The 26,315-nt window shown below is 34.0% G+C and overlaps 2 protein-coding genes across 5 annotated transcripts in view; one reads left to right on the top strand and one right to left on the bottom strand.

Moving 5' to 3' along the window:
- LOC135122547 (protein eyes shut) overlaps positions 1–26,315 on the bottom strand; it is an 89,198-nt gene that overhangs the window by 16,239 nt on the left and 46,644 nt on the right. The window contains exons 1-7 of one of the 2 annotated variants that reach the window (XM_064046793.1): positions 16,755–16,858; positions 12,142–12,451; positions 1,710–1,940; positions 1,539–1,652; positions 1,316–1,484; positions 395–1,265; positions 27–337 (exon numbers count right to left, since the gene is read on the bottom strand). In XM_064046793.1, the coding sequence (XP_063902863.1) occupies positions 27–337; positions 395–1,265; positions 1,316–1,484; positions 1,539–1,652; positions 1,710–1,940; positions 12,142–12,430 (1,985 nt within the window). In that variant the 5' untranslated portion in view covers positions 12,431–12,451; positions 16,755–16,858. Of the gene's footprint in view, positions 1–26; positions 338–394; positions 1,266–1,315; positions 1,485–1,538; positions 1,653–1,709; positions 1,941–12,141; positions 12,452–16,754; positions 16,859–26,315 lie in introns of those variants that run through there. The other variant, XM_064046792.1, reaches the window with a different exon arrangement.
- LOC135122553 (MKRN2 opposite strand protein) lies at positions 16,301–25,372 on the top strand. 3 transcript variants are annotated; one of them, XM_064046808.1, is made up of 4 exons: positions 16,301–16,386; positions 23,007–23,163; positions 23,243–23,320; positions 23,375–25,372. In XM_064046808.1, the coding sequence occupies exons 2-4, from the start codon at positions 23,039–23,041 to the stop codon at positions 23,799–23,801; spliced, it is 630 nt and encodes a 209-aa protein (XP_063902878.1). In that variant the 5' UTR covers positions 16,301–16,386; positions 23,007–23,038; the 3' UTR covers positions 23,802–25,372. The 3 variants fall into 3 exon arrangements, with proteins under 3 accessions (XP_063902878.1, XP_063902876.1, XP_063902877.1); XM_064046806.1 differs by lacking the exon at positions 16,301–16,386 and adding an exon at positions 17,008–17,156; XM_064046807.1 differs by lacking the exon at positions 16,301–16,386 and adding an exon at positions 17,018–17,062.

Here is a 26,315-nt window from a genome sequence, read left to right as displayed (position 1 = left end):
TTAAGATGGAAGATTCTATAACATACTTCGCTTTGATTTTCATTAAATCACCGTTACTAACAGGTACCTTAAGTTCACTTAAGAGCATGGTTTGATATCCACAAGAAAATTTAAATTTTAAGTGACCATTTTCAATGTAAAGTACCATGTATGTCGAATCAGTATTCACATAGAACAGTAAGCCTTTTGTTGATAACGTTTTTGCTTCCAGTTCAATTGTTATATTTGTGCTATCAGATAGTCGATGTTTAAGATACGAATCTCCAGTGAATGCGGCATTGTTTACTCCTAACTTGGTTTCACATAAAGTACCTTCAGTATCAAAAGAACAAACACACTGAAATAGGTTGCATCAAAATAGATATAGTATAGGTATATATTTCTGAATGCTTACTTGATAACCTGCTTCCAACGTATACATACACGTTCCTCCATTTTGACAAAAAGTTTTAGTACAATCAAAAGAAGGTATCACGGTACTATCAGTCGTTTGTTCAGTAGAAGACGCAGTGTACAAGGTGACTTGACCAGTAGTTACTTCTGGTTCTTTGGTAAAAAAAGTAGTAATTGTTGACGAAAAAATCGTGCTTTCTTCGGAGAATGAAGAGGTCGTAAGTTCTTCCAACGGAGTAGTCGATATTGTGGAAAATAAAGTACTACCAGTTAAATAAACAGAAGTATCAGTTGATGTAGCCGTGCTTATGGTTTTACCAGTAGTATTATAGTAAGGAACTTCTGTCCAAGTTTCTGTAGTGGTAGACGTTGGGATAGGTTCTTCCGTAGTAAACGGAGAAAACGTCTTTAACGTAGTTTCTTCTGTTTTTTGCGTGGATTCGGTGGTAGGAGTAGCCGTCGCTTCAGTTGTGATCTCCAGAGTAGTAATTTCCGTCATTTTCGGCGTAGTTGAATACGTCAAGATTGTCTCGGTTCGCTCAGTGGTACTTTTCGTAGAAATATCTGTCGTTGTCGGTGTAAATGTTGTCGTTGTCCAACTTACAGTGGTAGAATATGGTTCTACTGCAGTGGTATTTGGCACTTCGGTTTCCGTACTTGTGATTGTTACAGAAGGCACAGTAACAGTGCTTATCGTACTTTGAGAAAATGGTAAAGTGACAACGTGTGGTGTTGTTTCTGGGCTCGTGTAAGTACAATCTAATTCATTTTCATCTAGGATAAGGCACTCACATCGAACACCTGTAAGATTTGGCGGACAAGAACACGTTGAGTTATCAATTCCATCCACACAGGTTCCACCATTCATACATCTAAAGTATTAATTTGAGTTTTAACCGAAAAAAAAACAATACATTCTTACTTGGGACCCAACTGACACTCATCATATTGAAACTGGCACAAATCTCCATGAAAATCGGGAACACAATAACATATAGGATGTTGGTCTTCCATAAGGCACAAGGCACCATTCACACAAGGATTCACATCACATATTTCAACATTTTCTTCGCAGTTTCTTCCTGCAAAACCTAAAAAAGAACACTATTCTAAAGTAACTAGTAAAAATTTAAAAAAACCCTTACCAAACAAACAAGCGCATGAGTAGTCGGCCATCAGGTCAAGACAAATTCCTCCATTTTTACAAGGTGCAGACATACATTCGTCGACTTCAGTCTCACACAATATGCTTTCCCAGCCTAAAAGTGTTCATGTTCTAATCCAAGAAGTTTAAAAACAATAAATAAATACAGTACCTGGTTGGCAATTGCAAGAAAATGTATCTCCGGGACCTTCAACACAAATTCCTCCATTAGCGCATCTTGTTTCGTTGGTAGCGTTACAAACCGCAACATCGAGTTCACAATGAACTCCTGAATATCCAGGCAAGCAGTTACAAACATATCCATTTGCTGCATCCAAGCAAGTCCCATTATTGAGGCACGGATTGCTTTCACATTCATTAAAATCTTCTTCACACAGTTCACCTAAATAATTTCATAAAGTACTTTGTTGTTAAACGAACTAGAGTTAATTTAATTTTTTTCCAGACTGTACGAATATTCTAGCAATTGCATTGGTTTCATATTTTATGGATGGTTTTCTCTTTCTTTTTTTTTTCAAAAAAAGTTTTCTGACAAAAATATTTTTTCTAAAGTCTAAAATCGGGTTTACAGACACACAAAATACACAGCTACCTGAGGCCTAGATGTTCAACAACTTGTAATTACGAAAAAAAAACGCCAACGAGGACCCTATGACACTTGGACAGTCTTACCCTACGATATGCACCAAACGCGGAACTTCCACTACCAAGAAAAGCCTTGATACTTGTCCAGGAACCACAATAACTCTGAGGCTCTTATAGAAGACCAGCATCCTGGCCTAGGGATCCCTATTTGAGTCATCAGTGGAACAGAATGTGTCGGACTTAACGCAACTCGGCTCGTTGGAAAATGGGAAACATCGATAGCAGCCCTGAGCGCAAGAAGCAGGGTTCTCTACATCTTCAACCCTGCGACTCTAAGGCCGCTGGGTAGATAGGAAGACGGAAATGCAAAAAATGATAGTCACTAGCCTAGTGAATAAGGATTCCTTCTTTTGAAAACTTTTGCCTAGGGATGTTATGCGATGGAACACCGAGAACACTGATATAGTTGGGCTATATGCTTTATAACTCATCTTTGCTGTCACCCTCAACTGAGTTGATGGCGGTAATAGATTTTGGTAAGACAAAGGGATAGCCTTGGGTCGTAGTGTGCGATGCGTATTCACACCACACCGTGTGGGAGAGTTCAGATGTCAATTCCACAGGGGAGGCTTTCTGAATTACCTTGTTACAACTCGTTTGGTAATTCTGAACCGTGGAAACGAACCTATTTTCGTTACTAACGTAAAGGTTATTGACATCATCCTGTGCTCAATAGGATTGACTCATGAAATCAAAGATTAGCATGTATCGATAGAGCTGAGTTTATCGGTTCATCGATACATCCGATTTAAAATTCAAAAGAACGGAGAGTCGGAACAAGAGCATGGAGATCCAAGAGTGACAAACCGAGACTCCTTTAAAGACGCTCTCGCGAAAAAGATGTTGAAGTTGCCAAATAGAGTCCGATATGTAAAAGGATCGACTGTGTCCCATGGCGGAACTTCAGTAGGTTGAGGCAGACTGCAAGGAAACTCTGGAATAGAGCCCAACTTAACAACTGACACAATTCTTAAGAGCTCTCTCTAAAGAGGGCTCAAAAGGTATTGAAATCTACAATTCAACGTAGAAAAATAGACAGCTTCCACAAGCAGCAAGACTTCAGAAGGTCCGCACTAAAGACCCGTACGCTAGGATCGCTGCGTATGTCTTCGGGAAATTTCAGTGTCCTAAAAAGATACTTTGAGGCATATCCTCTATCCTGAACTCACTAAAGTGTAACAGGAGGTGTAGGAAGCACCAACTCATACCGCTTCTCGGAAAACATAGCAATTTACGTCTCAAGTCGTCAGCAGAGAAGTTGAAATGAGCAATTAACTCTTTTGTCCCATTTAAATCAGCGGGCATGAATGAGATTTTTCCAGACCAGTTACAAAATTGACTAGAATCTTTTACTAAACCACTGTTGCAACTTTTCAAGGCTTGGATCATTCTAGGCTACATACCTAGTAGGTGGAGGGAAGTATTTAATAGCTGTTTTTATCCTAAAACTGGGCTTAGTACGTATGCTAAGTCTAAGAGTTTTAGACCCATCATTCTAACGTCGTCTAATGTGGAACATTTCTGAATATAGCGGGGGCGCTTGACAATGCAACATTTGAATATATCTTTGATCAAGCGCGGCAGGGATCCGATACTTGTCAGGCGGATCCGCGATCAATGTGAGTCTAGATTTACAACGGATACTGGCTATATACGGTTATCTGCAGGAGTTGTATCCCCGCTTGTGTGAGGGAACTCGCACTCATTGAGAAAACTAGCCATGCCATGTTTACAAGGAGGCATTGGGACCACTATGTGAACCCTACATTTTTTAGAAAAATACTGCGTGAACACAAGGAAGTCAAATGCGTAGGCATTTGTCTGGACCATAAGCTTTCCTGAAGGACCCACGTAACAAATCAGATGAAGAAAATTAAGACTACACTTTGATGATCCTTTATGGTGCTGTTATTTGATGCGGCTCGGCGATGAAGGTCTGAGCTAACACCCTTTTGACCCGAAAACAATGTCTTTCCTGCTTGATGATAACGGGAGCAATGAGAACCACACAAACACCTGCCATGGAAATTCTGGTCGGGCTACCTCCTCTTCACCTTCGGCTAAGTCGGGATTCCTGAGAATGCGCTGGCTCTGGTCAATGGAACAACATGACAACAAGAACAGACCATGAGACCATTGCCGGAAACTGACTCCATCTTCATGATGAAGAATGTTAGCAAAATTCCCTTTGCAGTAAGAAATTTGTCATACGAAGTACTGATATCTCCACGAGAAGAGTAGAAGAAATATGAGTGAAGGGGGCTGAATCACCTGCTAGGCGGACGGTTCGGTCTCCAGTAAGCGATCAGGCTCAAATGAAGCAAATCCTAATGTCTCAATTGTACCAATGGGTAAGCATACCAGTGACTTTTATGTAGCAATTTTTACTTTGATTGAATGTGTAACAGAATGTGTGCAGAGGATTCTCTCTGGAAGGCGAATCCCCATTTCACAGACTGCCAAGCTTCACTGCAATGGAGCAGACACATATTGAAGCTGTGATGTCTTGTTTGGGGTAGGTAATATTGTTAGTTTCTCAAATTACACGAGCTCATTTTTCTAACTTATATATTCTGTCAACTCTCATTCTCTATCTCTTTTTTTAAGCTAGTACATTACATTTCCTCCCTTACTGAAAATTAAAGAACACATACCAAATACAAAATAAAGTTAAACTCAATAACTCATATGACGCACATGCCATTAGAGTTCTACAAGATAGTCCCGGAGCTTCGACGGTGGTTTTCTGTTTCGCTGGGGGCGTCGTCCAGTGGGCGTCTCGACTCGTTGATTTGGGGGACTGTTTACTTTGTCCTCCGTGTTGTCTTGTCTAAGGGGTGTCGTGGCTGGAGCTGTCGACCTTGGAGGTGTTGTGGGGAACGGTGCTCGCGTTTGTTCAGATTGGGAAGATCGACTGGGTGCCAGACTTGTTGAGGGGTGATACTCTGGCGTTGGACTCTGTGCTGAGTGGTGTGGCTTGAAGAATGATGAATTTCTGACAATCACCTTTTCTCTTCGTCGAGCTTCAATTTGAGAACCGGTGATTCTAGTGATCGTGTATGGATCTGGATCAAAGAGTGGAGTCAGCGAATTCTTCTTTTGTTGTTTGCAAAGAACTTTTTGTCCAAGTTGTAAGCGATGTTCAAATGTCCTTCTTTTACGATTGGCGCGTTCGTTTTGTTTTCTTCTGTTGTCGATGTCCGTTTGGGGATTGTATTCATGAAACGTCTTGTTTTTGAGAGTGGGTAAGAAGTTGTTGATTTCTCTGTTGAACATAATTTGATATGGTGGGCAGTTTGTTGTTGAATGAGGGGTGCTTCGGTAATTGATTAAAAATTCTTGAATTTCTGCGTCTGGATTATTGCTGTTGATTGTTGCGCACAAGAGGGCTTTCTTGAACGTTTTCACGAATCTCTCAGTTCTGCCATTTGCTTCTGGCCAACGTGGTGTTATCAAATGATGCTTGATGTTAAGGCTTGAAAGATATTCTTTCAACTCGTATCCATTAAAGGGTGGTCCATTATCGGATTTAAGTTCTTTTGGTAGGCCAAATAGTGCAAATGTCTCGTCAAGTACGGGCTTCAGCTGTTTGAAATTGGTCGATGGTACTTTTTTGACGAATGGGAACTTTGAGAAATCATCTACCATTATGAAATAATATTTTCCATCTGGAAATGGTCCGGCGTAATCTACATCTAGACATTCAAGCGGGTAAGTGGATGTCGGGTATGTTTGAATCGGATTTCGCTGGTTGTAGGGTGTCACTGCTTGACATGCTGTGCATGACTTCACTACTTCTTCTACCATTTTGTTGATGTTGGGAAACCATACCTTAGTTCTTACCAGTTGTTTGGTTTTAACGAGACCTTGATGACCTTTATGTGCCAATCTGATAATGTTTTTCTGCAGTTTGCTGGGAATTACGATTTGACTGCCTTTGAGAATAATATTACCATATACAGTGAGCTCTTGTTTGATTTGCTTGAATGTTTGCAGTTCTCGTTTCTTCCAAAACAAGGAATCATCTTCTAACAAGGCCTTTTTCAGTAGCTGCAACTGAAAATCATCTTTCATTGCATTTTCGATTTCTTCAAGTGAAATTGTGTTTGGTAGTGAATGATTGGTTACAAAAGCTACGTATTCTTCACTTTTATCATATGCTTCTGGTGGGCTGTGTGTTGGATGACGAGATAAATAATCAGACGGATTTGTTATGCCTCTTTGGTATTGAACTGTAAATTTATAAGGCTGAAGTTTCAAACAAAGTCGTTCAATGCGTGCGTTTGGAGCTGATCGAGGGTTCTGTAGGATTGAGACCAAGGGTTTGTGGTCTGTGTGTAACACAAAGTGACCTCCTAACAGGTATATTCTGAAGTGATGTATGGCCCATGTTGCTGCTAAGGTTTCTTTCTCTATTTGACTGTATTTCTGTTCGGTCAAAGTTAATGTTCTGCTAGCGTATGAAATAACTTCTGTTTTGTTGTTAAGTTCTTGCGAAAGGATCGCTCCAAGTCCTATGGGACCAGCGTCTACATAGAGGTGCGTCTTTTTCTGTTGGTCAAAATAGGCGAGGTTTCGTGCTGATTCTAGTTGTTTCTTAAGATCATTAAAAGCGCTGTGATGCTTTTCAGTCCAGTCCCATTGAGCATCTTTTGTAATCAGCTCACGTAATATTGCAGTATTTGTTGCTAAGTGAGGTAGGAACTTTCCAACATAATTTAACGTTCCTAGGAAGCTTCTTAGTTCATGTACGTTTCTGGGCGGTTCTAGGTTAGAGACAGACTTGACTTTGTCTGGATCAGGGTAAATGCCTTTGCTAGAGAATACATATCCAAAGAAATCGATTTTGTTTGTGTTAAAAATGCATTTCTTTGTGTTGATTGTCAAATTATGGTTATCCAAACGTTCTATTACTTGCTTGAGAGTCTTATCATGGTCTTGTTGAGTTGTTCCAAAGATTAGTATATCATCGCTGATGTTTAACACACCATCTATTTGGTTTAACAGTTGTCTTATTGTGTTTTGAAAAATCTCTGCAGCGGAATTTATCCCAAAACTCAGTCGTTTATATTGATACAAACCAATATGTGTTGAGAAAACTGTTATATACCGTGAAGATTCTTCTAATGTTAGTTGGTGGTAGCCATCTTTCAAATCAACCTTTGAGAAGACTGTTGCGCCATTTAACTGGGCAAATATTTCTTCAATAGTTGGTGTTGGATGCCTTTCTCTAAGTATGGCTTTGTTAGCCTCTCTCATGTCTACACAAATTCTGATAGAGTTAGGATCGTGATGTTTGGGAACTACAACTATTGGTGAAACCCAGGGAGTTGGTCCTGTTGCTTTTTCAATGATGTTTTGTTTCATCAGTCTTGTTATCTCTTGTTCAACTGCTCCACGAAGATTTATTGGAATTCTCCTGTGTTTATTTGCTACTGGAGGAATTGACTCATCAATATGTAGCTTGACAGTTTTGTTCTTGAGACAACCTATGCCATTACATAAATTAGGATGCTTGTTTTTGATATAGTTCATGTCCATAGGTTGATATATCATCATAGATAGTTGTATCAGCTGCAATTTGTTTGCTGTATCATAGCTCAATAATGATTCACTGTTGCCTTTTATCACAAATACATCTGCTCGCGTTTGGTGGTTGTTATAATGGAACAAACCTTTGAATTTTCCAACTACTTCTAACTGTTGTTGACAGTTGTACGGGAGAATCGATGAGGAATCTGGTTGTAGCGACTGCTGATGAAATTCTTTAAATGTGTTTGAGCTTATCAGATTAACAGATGAACCAGTATCTACAATGAAATTGATTACTTTCCCATTCAACTTAACATGTACCTGAGGGCATTTCATGGCTGTTCTGTCGTTTGGACGAATTGTTGTTTTGAAAGATGTCTCAGAATTAGTTGACTCTGGCTCCATATTAAGCTCATTAAAGCGAATTTGTGCTCTGTTCTTCCTCTCTCCATTATGTTTCTTGTTTATGCTAGTATTTGTGCCATGGTTGTTGTGTTGGGGGTTTGCTCGTGATTGTGCTTGTTGCTGTTGTGTTGATGTAGTGGACATGCAGACTCGGGCGTAGTGTCCCTTCTTGCCACAACTTCGACAAATTACATTTAGAGCAGGACAAGCTCTCCTCCCATTTGGATGCCATTTGCCTCCACAATTTTTGCAATTGTTCTTGCTCGTACCACTGTTGGCTGGTGCGGTTCTGTGTTGCGTTTGTTTGTTTAGGTAGCTACATTCTTCTGTGCTTGTGTTCATGACAATCTTGTCTTCAATGACCTTCAGTTGATTAGCTGTGCACTCAATTGTACGTGCTCTGCTCAATAGATCATCGAGATTGGGTTGTTCAGTGAGTCCATATCTACGTAGTTCTGTGTACTTCGTGTTCATGATGATTTGAAGTTTGATTTCTTCATTTGGGTTCTCAAACGTGCAAGTCTTGGATAGTTTCAGTAACTTTGCGTAAAACTGATCAATTGTTTCATTCTCGCTCTGTCTGGCTTGCCTAAAATTAAACATTTCAAATTCTTTGTTGACTCTAGGGGTGAAATATTGTTTGAGCTTTCGTTTAGCTGTTAAATAAGGTGATTCATTGGGCTGTGCTGTGTTTGCTGGTAGTTCAGGAAGTGACAAATATAAATCATGAACTTCTTCGCCTGCGTAGTGGAGAAGCATGGCTTTCTTTCGGTCTTCATTATCGATGCCTGCTGCTATGAGATAGTTGTCAAAACGGTTGATCCACTTTTCCCACCTTGAGCCAACGTTATTGGGGTCTTCTGCTATATGAAATGGAGGTACTGGTGTTGAGTGTGTGTCCATGTTCTGTTATCTTTTTCTCGATTCGTTTGTTGCGAACCACGTGTTGTGTTGAGGTTATGTTTTTCTCCTGTTGTCTGTTTTGATGTTCTGAGTGTTCGTTGTTTTTCGCTTCGTTGGTCTTCTTCTGAGTTCTTTTAATACTCGTCGCCAAAATGTGATGTCTTGTTTGGGGTAGGTAATATTGTTAGTTTCTCAAATTACACGAGCTCATTTTTCTAACTTATATATTCTGTCAACTCTCATTCTCTATCTCTTTTTTTAAGCTAGTACATTACAGAAGCATGTCTAGGAATATCACAATCGAATACAGAAGTTCACGAAGCATAACGAAAAAATTGTGGACACATGGGCCATAAAGGAAATGAAAAGGCCAAGCCTCTGGCAAGACACGACTCTAAGGTACGAAGTCGGCTCTACCAATTTCTAAAAACACCCAAAAGGAAACACTCAAAGAATGCACGAAATTAGGTCATCATTAGAGTCCGGATTTATATGCACACAATTTTTCTGAAATATGCTCATACGTATATATCGACCCAAAAGAGCTGAAATATCCATACACTTTTACAAAATATGCACTCATTGCGATTTTTAGTGGAAAAAAAGTATTATAAGTTATGAAAAAAGTGTCTTCTTTTATTAAAATGCAAAAACATATTTTTTTTAATAAATTTGATGCAAAAAAGTTTTAATTTATAGATTGTTAATTAACTTTGGAATTTATTATCTTACCGCATGCTTTGTACAAAATTGTTTCGTCACTATAAATTAGTTCTGGATTATCTTTAATCAACGACAAAACCAAAAAAGTTCTACATAAAATCCGGACTCTACTCATCATCAAGAATGGCGGACCTCAAACCTGCGTCAGTCGTAGAAGAGCCTGATAAGAAACCTAGCCAAGAGCTTCTGAGGCTCTATAAAATATATCTCCAAATTCAGAATTGTAGTGGGGCTTCCCATAGCACATGCTGAATGAGCAAATTCTATATTCCTGAACGGCACTTGCTGACACATGGATTTTCAATTCTGGAATCATATTATATTCGAGATGCGCCTATAAATTGTACCTTGGGCTTCTAGCAGAGGACTGGACACAACATAAGGTGTAGCACACAATCGACTAAAAGACCTCTGTGTGTAGTATAACATCAGTTCCCTCCCCCCTCAAAAGAATAAAACCTCTAATATTCTTTCGTTTTCCACTTTTTATCTTTGCTTTTTGAGATTTTTTTTTATTTATTAACATCGAACTAAATTTTCGTCTGAATAAAGTCAAGCAGAACGAATAATTTAATAAATAAATCTTTAGATACGTGAAGAGTTCTAATCAGAGACAGTGAGCAACCGCATTAAAATTTTTGGAAAACTTAAACTTCTTAACAATGAATAACCTACTATTAAACATCCTGGGAAAAATAAAACTTCCTTGTACCTCTTTGAAAGTCGTCCAAAAATGCTCGATAAATCTCCAAAGAACTCCCGATACCAGGTTCAAAGGCTGACAAAATTTTTCGAATGACTCCCAAAGTTGCACAAGAATTTAGTTAAAATTTCAGTACGGTATTTCACTTTTTCAAGAAATTAGACTTCATTATCTCCAAATGTATACTACCATTTATGAATTTAACATAAGCACTTTGTGATTGAAATTACTGCATATACAAAGAAGTAATATGTGTTTAAGTTTCAAGTGATAATTAGACAACAAAGTTATGAGGTGGCATCATGTTTTTTTTTTGTAAGAACAAATATACTTCTACTAATTTTTAAATATCCAATAATATAATACAACATTAAAAATAACACTAAATAAAATAAGATAAAGAGTTTCTAAATTAATCAATAACATTGGTCGTTTCGTTCAACAATTTTTTGAGGCACCTGTGCATGTATTTTAGATGTATTACGTGATATTTAAAAAAGTATCATAATGTTGCAGACAAAGAAACGTCATTTGCATACAAGTTTTCAAATGTCTTTGATAGAATTTTCGTTACATTATTACCGTCAGTTTAAAAGTTTGGGTTGAAAATGCAACTAACTATCAAAACAAATTTTCAAAAATCCATGACTGTCTGATCGTATTTTTTATTGCTCTCTCGGTATTATACATATTAGGTATACCCAATCCTGCCGTAGCACATACAGACACACATTACCAGTTATTAGAATACTCCAAAAAATCCAATTCTGCGCAAATTACTGAAATTTATATCCAGGACGATAAAGATAATGAAGAGTAAGATCTATTATTTTTAAAAGTGTTCATTATAAAGTTATTAATATTCATTTTTAGATCTAAATAATACGTAAAGTAAGTAATCAGAACATAATATACATAATTAAGGCAATTTATCAAAATTAGGATACGCATTTAAATTAAGGCTAATGCATAATAGTTCACAATATTTTAATTTGCGGAAAGTAGGTACCTAGTAAAATAGCGTCAAAATATTACACTTAGATACGTTCAAAAACCTGTAAGATAATAATCTAAAACGATAAATATTCATCGCAAGAGTATTTATTTTAGTAATTTCATTTACAGACTTTACTTTAGATTTCAACATCAAAAAGTTTTTATCCATTTAAGAAACCTTAAAATTATTATCAATAAACGAAAAACTATATGAATGTAAATGCTAATGCAAATAGATGGTTTCAAAGTGAAGTTAATTTCAATAGGTTAATCTGCACTGAACTTTCCCTCTTTAAAAAAATGTAGCGATATTTGTGAAAAGAAACAACGTATGGTGTTCGTACATTGTACCTATCTCGAAATTTCACTAACGGAATTTGGTTTCACTCCCTAACTTCCGTATTTTATTTTCTCAGTTCTGTTAATATTCAGGAGAGCTAGTTTGTTATTTTGTGGTATAAGTAAGCACAACATTGGGAAAGGAAAAATTAAATAGCTTTATTGGATCTTTTTGCTTCACCTAGTGGTTGATATTGTTCTTATAGTACTTAGTTGAGATCCTTTCTGTTACACAATCACAAAAAATGAAGTACCCAATACTAGTAATGCATCATTACATGAGGCACGTTCATTTAAGAAAAAAAACGAATGTAAACATCACCTTTCTTATACTTACCTACAAATCCAGGAGGACAGGAACAGTTAAAGGAAGCAACCCCGTCAATGCAAATTCCTCCATTTTGACAAGGTGAAGACCAACATTCATTCCAGTTAGTCTGACACTGAATGCCAGTATATCCATCGACGCAGTAACAAAAATAAGTTGAATTTAAATCGTCTAAGCAAACTCCATGTATACAGGGGTTACTGAGGCAAGCAATACCACTCCAGACTTCTGCCGTCAACATAAATATCAGGGATAAGAACAGGAACAGGCTTCTCCCGTCGCTACCGAACGACAGCATAACGCATTATTAGCTGAAATACTAAATACATATCTGTTACCTCAAAATGTTATTTTAAAACTAACTAGGTTACTAGAGACTATGTAAGACTAACAGGAGTATTAATATTTAAAAAAAAAACTAAAACTCAAATATAATTTGCGGACCAATGTTGACACATACTGATTTAAAAAAAAAAAAAAAATGTTTACCTCACATCTAAAGCACAATAAATATTACATTACAGGTGTACTTTTCAATAAAAAAATATTTAATAATATCTAGTTTTTATAATAATGTCATCAACATTTTCGGAAGAGTAACCGAATAAATTTTAGTTTTGTAATATTTACAAATTTAGTTCCATGTTTCAAGACAGTATTTATTAATTAGTAAACTTAAATAAACATGTTTGCCTGCGATGACACCATTGCGAGTTACGAGTTTATATTATTTTTTCATATAACAATGGTCTACAAACACTTCGCATGTTTCAATTTGGTATGGAGGTTTTAGGTCGGACATCCGCAGGTACGACCCATAAAAGTACTTAGATCTTAATTTAACATCACCTAAAGACAATGGAAGGAAGTTTCTCTTCGGGAAAGTTATGAGGCTTTGATACAGTTTATTGTTCTCTCCCAAGTAATTAAAAATTTGTGTCCAAATCGACAAGTCTCAATTTTTCGCAGTTATACCGATATCATCTTGGAGTTTGTGCGATAATACATTTTCCTAAAATATTTCAAACTTAATTAAATACGAAGACGAGTACGTAATCGCTTCTAATTCGAATGAGATTTGTTAATCTAAAGTTATTATTTTATATTATGTATTTTACTTATAAGTCTGCTTTAAACTAAAGTCCGTGTACATTTTTATTGCAAAATCGAAGACATTTTGAATGGGCCAAATGTAAATGTTCCTCCGTTTATTTTTTAATATTTTTTGAAAAAGGCATTGAAAATTAAAATCACATAACCCAGCGAACACTCACAAAGTCCACATTTGACGAAAGAATGTTACACATAAAGAAATTGCAGAAAATTAACAAAATGCTTGTTTATAAAGTGTAGCAAATAAAAAAATATAAAGAAACGAAATTACAAGAAATTTTTGTTATTTGTTAAAAATACCCCATTTCTGAGAGTTTTCGCTGTTTTTATTAATTAGCTGAACACCTATTTCGATGTTTTACATTTGCTACCAATTCCTTTTTCGCAAATCAATAATAAATATTTCTTCATACATCTTAGCTCAATTTTCATTCCATTCACTTCCGTTACAAATAATATGTCTTCCGTATACGCGCCTATATCCCTACTTTCTCTCCTTCTTTGCACAGAATACTCTATAAAGTTTTTAAGTCACATTAATAACTAATAACGGACAATAAAAAAAAGATTTTGTGTATAATGTATGTATGTATTAAGTTAGTTTATATTGTTTAGATTTGTTGACATGATTTTAAGTTATTTTTTAACATTTATAGAAATATATATCTAATTTATCACAACAATTCCCTCCAGGAAAACTTAGCTTCTTGTTAAAAAATTGTACCTACACTTGTGCGAATTTTAACCAAAATTTGCTTTTTGTTAACGTTATGGATTCAGAAGTGACTGAATCATCAATTTAAATTAAAATTAACATTATATTTATTTTTAACCATATGTTGAAACATGTTGGTAAATCAATATTTAACATATGAGTGGTTTCCCGACATTTTAATTATTTTTTGAGATATAAGTACATATGTCAAAATCATATCATATTTACATCAAAAAATTGGTCGAAAGTTGTTTCGACAGAACAAAGACATGATATTCAAAAATAATTTTGAATAATGGAAGTCCATTCGGTATCATATACCCAATACTAAGTTGTTGTTTATAAATAAAATTACGTCATCACTATGTATTTTTTTTATTAATAAAACTCTTTATTATAAAAAAATGTGTCCGATATATCGTATTTTGACACATATTTAACTGGGACCATTAAAGAAAAAGATAGACTGACTGGAATTTCAATTGCAGCGGCGCTTGAGACTATAGATTTCAAATAAGGTTAACTAGGTAAGTTTCAACAACTTATCAAATATATCGACTTTTTCGTAGGTATAAAAATTAAATGTTGCAATGTTTACCGTAACCCAATTATATTGTTTCTATGTTGCCAGAATTTCAAGGAAATGAAAATACGAAACATCCTTGAAGTCATCAATAAAATCAATCGATTTATACATTCATTTTGTGTACATCGTGTGAAAAATAAGACTATACTTATTTATAAAGCAAAAGTAATATTTTCTTGCGAGTCATATTTTTAATAAAAGTTTATTTGATAGGAGTATCTTTTTTGATAACGGCATCAAGTTTATGGAGAGGATGAATAAATAAAATTTAAATAATATTGCATGTTCACAAAAATGGCCAAAATTTTAAAACATTTTTAATTGATTATCTATATACACTATAAAATTTGACAGTATAACCTTTTATTTGATAAGATAACCTTATGTATTAAGTGAAAAATAAGGGTATATTTTATAACTATAGCTAAAATATCGGGATAAACATTTTCAATCAGATTTACATTACAAATTTTGAAAAATTCGTAAAATTTACCCCAAGTTGAATAGCAATTAAGCCATAACCGCACTATATTTTCCGTCGTATTTTTTTTACTTCCCAAGCGTAAGGTAGCGAAGTATTGTAATCTATTCCATCCGGCGAACGCCTAAATTAATTTTGTCTTGACGTTTCATGACTCCTATATAATCAAACGCTAATCAAAATTTAACTGATCATCCCCATCAGCAATTTAATGACGTCATTTTAAAATTTTACATAGTAAATGCTATTTGATAATTTTACAAAATAACTCACTGTTTTATACTTGTAGTTTATGAATCCGCCCTAATTTTTTACCTTAGACATCCAGATTTTTGAAAAACAATCAAAATTGTATAACATTTTACAACGCAGCTTAGAAATTGTAAAATCGAATGCTCCAAAATCTTGCACGTTTTATCGTATACATTGTAAATCGTTAATTAAAATATATCTGTTCATCCCCTCTAAAAACTATGACGTTATCTCAATATTTTCATGGCTAAATCCTGTCTAACCCTTCGTTTACATTCACTTATAATTATACCTACTACCTACAAATTATACTTACATATACTTTAGTCTATTGTTATTTTTAGAATTTATATGACAATATTTTGTGGAGAGATAAATAAAGATACGCACTCTGTGGGGGTATAAATAAAATAAATTATTAGATTATTACCATTTTCAAACATCGGTATTTCAATTTTTTCAAATAAAACACCCTGTATTTTATTACTGAAACTTCTTCAATTTTGGTTATTCTCTTTCTTTTTTGGTAAGTATTTTCTATATTTTTTATGTTTATCTTTTCTTAAAATATTGTGACACAGATCTTAAAATTAACATTTTGCTATTTTTTTCAAGAAGTTGGAATAAGCTAGCAACGTCGCATAGGAATTTCAAAAATAAACAATGGTTATAAAGCTTATGAAGAGACTAATGAGAATGTAAATATGAAAATATATATTAGGTGTTCTATGTAAAAAAAAAACTAAGTTGTGTGTTATGTCTCAAAAACCAAACACTCTATGCAGTCACCCTGTACATATCTTTGCTATAAAATTTTGTCATGAAAAAGCTCACTGGGAATATACGCATAGCATGCTTATTTAATTAATTTATTTCATTATTATATTTCAGAGGCAAGAATATTCTTGTGTAAGTAAACGACACTGAAACAGCAACAGGAAAACGACGTTTTCATATTTTATAAGATAAAAACGCCAAGAAAAGAATTGTCAAGATGACCTTATTAAAGTACTTTCGTCAGCTATCGTTGGGGAAGAAGAAATTATAGCTAGAAAGTAAAAAAAATACGGTGGTTGCTCTAACTGGGGCGTTTTCTTCTTTGTACATGTAAGTAGAACCTACTATTCATTACATCGTTATTATTTATTAATATGACGATATTTATGTTGTAACTTATGTGTTTCAGATGTGATTTTATGTAAATAAATATATATGCATACTTAAAATATACATATGTAGAATTTTAAAAAATGTAGCACATTAAAATTTCAACAATGAACGAGCCAACGAAATGAAAACTAGATACTTAAAAGAAACATCAATCTTGTGCTATTATCACAGGAGCAACACTAACACGGTGTTCTCTAACTATCGATTATTTTAGCCAGATTGACACAGAAACCGCAGAATTTTGAAGAATTCAATAATACAAATTTTCTCGCATTTTTGAAAAAGCATTAACTCGTTTTACTTACATAGGGAGTAATCGAACAATTCCGTTACAATTGACCACCACCTGATACACTTTTCCGGATATAAAAATTTTGTATGCGCGCCGGAAAGGCGATATACTTCCACACCGCATACGGTTACCGTGGTAACGTATAAACAACACAGGTGAGTCAAGAAACGACAGGTACGCAAAGGTAAAAGTTTTATGACCGCACGGCCTACTGCGGTCTTGGGGAACGGTGTCGATGATTCAGTATTCTCGAGTCAGTTGTTTACCGTTGCTAGTGTGGGTAGGATGTTCTCTACTAGATTTCTTCGTACTTCCACAAAAGTGTGTTTTATATCAAGTAAAGTTAACCATTGTTGATTAACAATATGCCGAACAACAAAATTGTTGGAAAAACCTTGTTGTTTATATTGTCAAGGTAATGTCTAATGTGTAGCGTCTACTATTTGACTAATGCTATTATTGAATAGTTATTGTTGTTAGATAACCAGTATTTTAACAATGTTACGTTACCTTGGGGTTATAATAACATGGATTGATTTCGCTGGTTCTGAAACAGTTAAATAACATCGTATTTTAATTGTGGTTGTTTTAAGTGACAATTCAATAGTCCAGTCCTGTTTGTCCAAAATATTTATTTTAAATTATGCAGATACCGGCTAACATATCCATAAATAACAGGAGTGAGTACATTTTTATAAATCTTTCCTGAACCTTAATAAATGCTTTTCTAAAAATGTTTCAAGTCTCCCATTCCATTTGTAATCTGTTGGCAATTTTATTATTTAATTTATTCCGAAGAAAACAAAACTGATTATTTGGGAATATAGACATATTGTGACTATTATTACTTACAATTATTTGTGTGAAAAACAAAAAAAAATGGGGCAAGATGGGCAATGTCATGTCGTTTTTTTAAACCAAAGATTCATTACATTTTTTCAAAAAATTATTGAACAAATCTTTGCTACAAATGTGTCTTAGTTTGCATTAGTGGTTGTTGGGTTTCCGAGACAAGGGAAGCTCTATGCAAAAGCTTTTGAAGATTTTTTTCCTTTATACAAAAAAAACACAAGAAGGTTATTCTGATAAAATCTTTGTTACAATATTTTACGCAGAGGTAGATAGAGATACGCACAATTAAATTAAATGGTACTATACAGAGTGTTCTAAAAAATATAAAACATTATCATTTTCAAATGTCGATATTGCAGTTTTTTCAAATAGGACACTCTGTATTTTTTAACACATGTTACTCAATTTTTTGTTCACTTTCTTTCGATATGTCAGGGTGTCTCTTAAAAAAATTGTAACGTTTTAAAACACTCTGTACATTAAGACTCAATTAATTTACACCACAAAAAAGCGCGTACTTTTGTTTATCTCCCCATAAAATATTGTAACATAAATTTAAAAAATAAGTCTATAGCAACTTTATTTACTAACCTTTGCATTGCTAAAAAAATTCAAGAAAATTGGAATAACATAAAGTCGCTTGAGAATTTTTAAATTAAACTGGTTGTAAAGCCTAGAATGAGGCTAATGAGAATATGTAAACATATAGAGGATGATCTATTTAACAAAAATTAAATTGTGTATTATGCCCCAAAAACAAAATACTAGTCGAAAATATTTTTAAAGGTCCCTACAATTTAGGCCGCGACTTTTTTGTTTTCAATAATTAATGAAATATCGACGAAGGGGCGCTTTATGACTCACCCTATATACAAGCGTGTGCAGTCCTCGATTTCTCATTAATTTTAAAATACACAAAAAAAGTTAAAAAAAAAAGTTGTATGATTCTTTGTGTAGCATACACTAAAAACCTAGTTTTTTATAGGATATTTTATAAATTTGTACATATTCTTCTTTATAACCGCGGTTTATTTTTGAAATTTCGATGCGATGTTATACTAGACGCAAACATTTAGTACGTTTATGGCTTTGACGTTTAAAGTACCGACCCTTCATAAAACTTAGCAAATGCAAACCATGTCACGTATCAGGGCCGGCTGAGACAGTACTGCCCTGTGTTTTTACCAGAAAAGGTCTTTTCAGGTAGGTTATCACTATCAGTAAGCGGGCTTACGACATCCGGCTGTGAGGACCTACTGAATTATAATGGGAGTTAAATTGATGCGAAGTCATAAACGCACTAAATGCTTGCGTCCAGTATACCACATTATTTCGTTTTTCTTGCATTTTTTGCAAGGATTACGCACTTTGTTGTGGTATCAATTAAATTAAAATTTAGTATACAAGATGTTTATAAAACGTGTAAAATATATAACAATTTTTAAATACCGATATTTAAATTTTTTTCAAATAGAACAACCTGTATTTTAATACTGCACCATATTCATATGCATTTTTTATTTTTTTCTTTCTTCTTTGTTAAGAATTGTTTAAATCTAAAGTCTATAGTTATATGTATATTTTAGAATTTTTCAGTTTTTAATGGACACACTCAATATATTGAAAGAAAGAGAAAAAAACGGAATATGATGAAATAATAATAAGGTTTGAAAATGATATATATTTTTTCAAACACTATAAGGTAAAACTCAATTTTATGAATATCATGAGAAAACGCGTACCTTTGTTTGTGTCTCTATAAAATATTGTAAAGTAACCTCATTTGACATACACCTGTTAAAACTTTTATTACTTAAGCGGCTTAAGGCAAACCACCCTTATAAGTCAAACTGGCTATTGTATTACTTAACTCAGTTCACAGCTACATTATGCCAACAATGGACAGTAATAATCTTGCGGTTCGGATCCACAAAGCTTACAATAGCCAGTTTGACTTATAAGGGTGCTTTGGCTTAAGCCGCTTAAGTCATAAAAGTTTTAACAGGTGTATGTCATTGTCAAATGAGGTTACAGTAACACAGGGGTTAAAAAAACCCTAATGCGAATTTGTTCTTGAACCCTTGAATTGAAAAATTCAACGCAATCGGAATAATGTAGCAACGTCGCATCGCAGTTCCAAAAATAAGCTGTCGTTAGAAAACCTTAAGAAGAGGACAATTGAAGAAAGTAAAAATACATAGGCTGTCCTATAAAAAAAAAATAGAACACTGTATAGTTGAAAATAATTTTAGTGTATGCTTCTCAAAAAACTGTGCAACTGTAGTTCTTTAATTCGACTGACCCTTAACAACAAAATAAATTCGATATTAAAGTTTTGAAGGAAAGATATTGTGCGTTTACGACTTCATAAGCACTGAACAGCGGATCCCCATAAAATCCCCACTGTGACGAACTTGTAAAAATTAGACCAAGTTTAGGAGTAGTTAAATAAGTGATAGCCGCCGCCTATATATTTCGCCGAACTTTACTAAATATAGACATCATTTTAAGCAAAGTTACTTTTCCATGTTTTTTCTTCTAGAATTCTATTGCATTTAAAAATTTTTCACGATCATATGTGTTGGTAGTTTAAACACAAAGCTTATATTAGTACAATTTTAAGATTGCATAGCCGTGTTATTAGTGTAGAAAAATAATTCACTCGGCTAAAACAATACTCAGACAAATTAATTACATGATGTTGAAAGCCGAGTACATCGCGACCTACAAATATTTACAAACAATATGTTAATATTCTATTTAGAGCGTTACTTTGTATCAAGTACAATTTTATTATTACTATTTTTATAGTAGGGTTTGTATTGAAAGCTTCTAAGAAAACGCAATATACTCATGAAATGTCTCTGAATCGGGGTTGTTTAAGGTCTGTTTATACAGTTATTATAGTTTTGGAAATTTCATTCTATCCTATACAATTTTATTGACGATAACGAGACGGACAGTAGTGCCAATGGTAAGAAATATTTATGGCTCACACCAGTTCACTCGAATTTGTCTGAGAACATTTAGCAGGTAGTTGTACTCATAAAATAATGGTCATTTCCGTTCATGAGTCCCTGTCCGGACCTGGATTATTCTGTTCTCTAACACCTGGAGATTACCGGCACGCGAAATATGTCTTGCTATTATACTACTGCCCATCTCGTTATTGCCAATAAAATTTTATAGGGTACAATTAAATTTCCAAAACTATACTGTCTACTCATTCATACTGGAATAAAACTATAGTGAATACAATAATAACGTTCTGAGTATATTGCATACATGCGATCTTTATAGACATCTCAGTTACATTTATTATGGGATAAAACACTGCTTGCAGTCTGTAATTTATGGTTTTGCGAACTAGACGTTCGAATTTTTCAAGTTTTAGGTTTTTTTTTTTAAATTTTATTAGTATACAAAAATAGTGGTCTCAATGTAATCAATATTCATTGTGTAGAATCCGCAACATATGCGAAGCATGCTAATGGATTATTATTAATAGTTACAACCAATTGAGGTCATTAAATACGATAAAAGTGCATATAATACCGGAGTTTGTTAATGCTCTGTCATTATTTATTACTCACTGTCATTAGTTATTATTACTCCTTGGCGCTGCGAGCCAGTGACGGTCTTATTAGACAAAGTGTTTATAAAGCACATTGTTTGAATGCAAAGCATAGGTATCTGTTTATTATTTCGTTGTACAGAAGAAGGTTTAATCGTTTTTTTTTTTAATTTAATTCGAAAAGAACATTTCATTCCTACATCTGTAACAGGACCGAATCTTATCTCAGCTTATTTACAATGCAAAATGGTGCATCGAAGTGCTGTTGCTCTCGCTCAGCTTTCTCCATCTCCGGTATGGTTTGAATTCTTTTACACAAAATTTAATTTATATTGAGGTAATTTATTAAAGAGTGAGCTACATTCACAGATGATAAAACAATTTAACATTCTCGTTCTTATTCAGTTCATTATACTGTTATTTTTTAAATTTTAGGAACAGTAATTTCTCTTTTGTCCCACCATTATCACACAGTTCAGTTTTCTTCTGTAGTTGTTTTAATTACTGTCTGCAACCAACTTTTAATTTTGACAACGAAACGTTAAAATTACTAGTAAGTATTATGATTAACAGTTTTTAAAGACTTGCGCTTGAGTCTAATCCGTCCCTACGACGACGATATCACGTCATAAACATTTTTTGTTCATAAGAATTGTTCTATTTTCCTTATTTTATTTTGAAACTTGCAAAATTAATTTAGCAAGAATAACGAATTTAACAAATGTAAGAAATTTGATTTAAAAGTTCACCTCGATAGCCAATTTTCGTGGCAAAAATGTAGACAGAAACAAATTTTAAATACTATTTATTTATATGGTCATGACTTTTTGATAATCAAACTACAAGATGATCGTTATTTTTTATATAAGCATAAAAACCTAAAAATTTACAACAATATTGTGACAATATTGTTTACATTATCGTCGGCTAGAAGTCAGTGAATGTGACTGCGATATCCTTTTCTCTACGGAAAGATCAAAATTTGAAAAATTGTTTAAGCACACTTAAAAGAGCTCTGTATTGTTTATCTTTTTGTAATTATACCTAGACAACTTACAACTTAAATAAATAACCCTAAACATTAACTGCCGAATATTCCAGACTTTTTCACTTATGTCTAGCCACTTTATCCTAAATTTTCTGGTATTAAATAAAGGCTATTTTCATCAAAATGAAACCCCTCTCGAGTTACGATTTTAATCGGTAATATAAGAAAGATAAGTTAATTTTAATAGAGACACTTTCAGTATTGTTAAGCTAATGCGGATGCATTTACACTTGCCATAGAAATTAAAAAAAAAGACAAAAAAGCTGTGGTGTGGGATAAATTAGAAGCTCTATTTTTCATTCTTTGAATTCTTTGCTACAGTGGAAAGAAAATATAGTAAATGAATAATCTTGACCAATATTTAATTTCATGTTTTCTCAACGTTTCACAGCTCACAAAATATTAATATACTTATAGTTTCCGTTTTCGCTTGACGTCATCAAAAAGAGTAGTAATAATTCTTATAGTCGTAAATTACGCTCTTAAATGAAGCTTATTGTCTGAACTGGTTTATTTTATGGCTTATGTCAATATTTTATGACTTAATAAATTTTAAAAAATACCATTACTATCTGTGTGAATATTAAAACTAATATTTTTGTCCTAACAAAAAAAAGTTAATTAAATTTTTATTGCATATTCGATTGATGCCGTGTTTTAGAGATTAAGAAAGCACAAAATACCAAACATAATGTTCAAATTATGCATTGCTATTATGTATTCCGCTTACGAAATAATAAAACAAACACTCCGTTTATCTTCAGTCCCATTATATGAATTTATTGTTGCAGAACCAGTGATAGCAAATGAGACAACAAAAGTAATGGATCCGGGCATTGTATGTTTTCAACATTGTGGCCCCAAAATATTTTGCTTTTTCTTGCCAGAAGTATGTCCTGTTTGTGATGCCGACCTTGCCCAAACTAACTTTTCACTATTGCCTTTTAGGTAGGTAATTTTGTTTTCGTAATATTTTTCTCAACCCTCTTTGCAGATATTTTATTAATGAATTCTGAATCATTTTCAGAGTTCCATACCCATTTATTCGCGCATCCCAATATCCTTGTGCCGTGATTATAAAACCAACATCTGGTGACTTTTTAAAGTGAGTCGGCATTGAAATTTTCATGGTCTAATTACCTATATGCATTTGCTTTAGTGATTATTACAATTCAATGGATTTACACATAGGTGTTACAACGTCGACGGGAATTATCGTAGAATTTGACAAACATGGTTTAAGAAGACATTGTAATGATCAGTGGGATCAGTGTTTACTTTTAGACCAAGCCCCAGGATCGTGGACGGAGCATTGGGATAACACTCTCCTTCAAGTGTGTCGGCAAAATTGCTGGTCCGCAAGATCATACAGCGAAAACAAACATAACTGTTATACTTTTGTGTTAACATTTTTAATGACTTTAAATTATGGAAATTTAAGCAAAGCCGCCAGCAACAGAACAGTTTTTTGTGAAAAGTTTATAGTGCCGCGAACGACTTCAGCTGGAAAGTATATTTCTCTTTATCGAAAACTCAAAGAAAGTGGGTTTTATGTGCACAGAACATCTCAGAAAACTAACACGTGATAATTTAAATGGTTATATTAAAGACAATTAACAATTATTAAATTAATACTTGTTCTAATGTAACATCTTCAACAGTGTACATTCCGACTAAGTAGGTACTTAAATTTATAATGTGCAGCAATATATTTATTTATTTTTTTTTATATATATAATGTGTTGTATATGAAAACTTATGTTTGTGTATAAAAGATCTTGTACAGAAGTGTTACTAACGTTGGACTAACTTGCCTCACCTTTTGTAGTAATAATTAATTTTATGCCCAGAAAGTTTTACAGCTAGTTTTCTACATCGAAGATCGCATGCAACAGTGTATATTTTTTTCATATTTATAAAAACTTTTGGATTTGTGCAAAAACAAGAACTATCATTCTGGATTGCATTCCGTGTTAAGATGGGTGACCACTTATTATAATTTCTCGAACGGAATTTCTTAGATAACAGTTTCGACATTTTTCTGTTTCAGTTGTAAAAAATACTATCGTGACTGAGGTACTTTTAAAAACTTCTATTCTACTATATTATGACTTTCATTCGCTAAATTTCTAAAATTTCTTTCGTGTTATGTCGATCTTGACAGTGCCAAATTTCAGTTTTTGTTTTTCGATTGCTAAACATAAAAAAAAATACGCGTTTCCTTTTCCGTTGGTCTGTCTGTCTGTTTGTCTTATATCTATGCACTCTTTTAAAAAACTGATGACATCAACTTAGAATAAATTTAATGTTTAGAACCTTTTCTCGATTCTTGCACACGTCATTTCTTACAGACATATACAGTACAGATGCTTAAATAATCACTTTTTGTGAGCAGAATCTTTTCGATAATGTTTTTAAATAAATTTAAATTAAGCGTTTTTACATGAGAATTGGCAGTTTATTGTAAAATTTTTGACCCCAGTATGTAGCATTACGTCTGGCTACGCTAGTCTATTATGAAATTCGATGGTAAAAAGACGTTAGGTACTTAGGTAGTAACAAAAGTGCATCTCTCCACGTGTTTTATAATTATGCAAGTGAATTTTTACATAAATCAGAGTGCCTAAAATAAAGCAAGAAGGTAAAGTAAGAACCAATGTTGATTTGGAAAAGTATTCTTTGCAATCTTTTTGGTATTGAAGATTAGAAAGAATTAGAACCGCACGACGTTTAATTTTAAATAGCTTTTCAGCAGCAGAAGAATATGAAAGAACAACAATAGAAATGCACCAATATCATAACCATGGACATGAAATTAGTGACCACAGTAGAAAAATCACGAAAATAGTCATTTTATGATTTTGACTTTTCTCGTTTGCGAACCAAGGGCATTTTAAGCTATTACCGCAAGGGTCAATCAGTCCTATTTAGCAAAAGCATCCTAGCCAATACAACAAAGAGCCAATATTTAAGTTTGGGATGGTGTCCTAAATGTACGCCTAATAAGATGCATTGACAAAGGTGGTGGAGGACTCAAACTCGTACAACACTATTCTCGTTGGTGTGCTAAACCTCTTATTGGGGGTGTAGTCATGTAGTTTTGCAAAATGTAATGCAAATGTACAGTTTGTCTGAATAAAAGCCAGAAATATTGCTATTTATTTTATAACTGTTTCTTTTAAAAAGCTTACGTTGTTCTCAAAGGACGTAATGTAGTAAAGTCGCCAAAAGTATGGTCAGTCACATACTACAAGGTTACATGGCCCCACTAAACTTAAGAATGGGATCTTATAATTCCTTTAGTGCGGCTGGTTATCGGGTCAAGCCTAGCATCATAAATCAAGAATGTGTCTCAATCTCTTCTCACCCAGTGTAGATCCGGCTTCAGCTATATTCTGTATTTGTACCTATCTACATTTTCTTTTCAAATTTTATTATTAAAATTGCTATACTACTACCTATATTTTTTTGTAAATCTATAATAGAAAATAGCTCACTCATTTATCTAAACTATATTATACAGCGGGCCTTCATGTAATTAAAAAAAAAGCAACCATTTTGCAATCACAGTTAAGGTTTTATTATCTATAATCGAGTATTTTGGACGAGTATCGAATTCTCCTGAATCCGCCTCTGTAATGGATTACGGACGAGAGCAGGTACAGTCGAAAAGATTTACAATTGTGGTTTGCCTCACTAACCACTCCATTGTCGACTTCACAATACCACGATTACGCAAGAATATGTTTCAAGTAGGAATTTCTAGTAGAAAAATAAGCATTTTGCAATTAGGCTCCGCCCCCCGGCTTACGACGAATAAAAAAAATCAGCAAGATTGAGATAGGGCGGGTGGACGGGGCTAATATTTTGCCCTTTTCTCTTAATATACGTAGTCAGCTTTTCACAACAAGAAACTTAAAACATGTTTGAAGTGCTAAATTTTTGTAGAGAAATATGGATTTTGCAATTACGCTCCGCCCCTTGGTCTGACAACAAATAAAAACTGCCTCACTATTGAGGTCGAGGCAGGTATGGGTGGGGCTTAATCTCGTGGGGAGAAGCCTAACTGCAAAAAAAATTATAAAATTTTTAACTTCTTC

Source organism: Zophobas morio, unplaced genomic scaffold (assembly GCF_036711695.1).
Source record: "Zophobas morio isolate AGI-343-1 ecotype UQ-CSIRO unplaced genomic scaffold, CSIRO_AGI_Zmor_V1 ptg000005l, whole genome shotgun sequence".
Taxonomy (NCBI): Eukaryota; Metazoa; Arthropoda; class Insecta; order Coleoptera; family Tenebrionidae; genus Zophobas; species Zophobas morio.
Note: the sequence above shows the minus strand (reverse complement) of the source record. Positions and strands in the feature narration are given on the sequence as shown.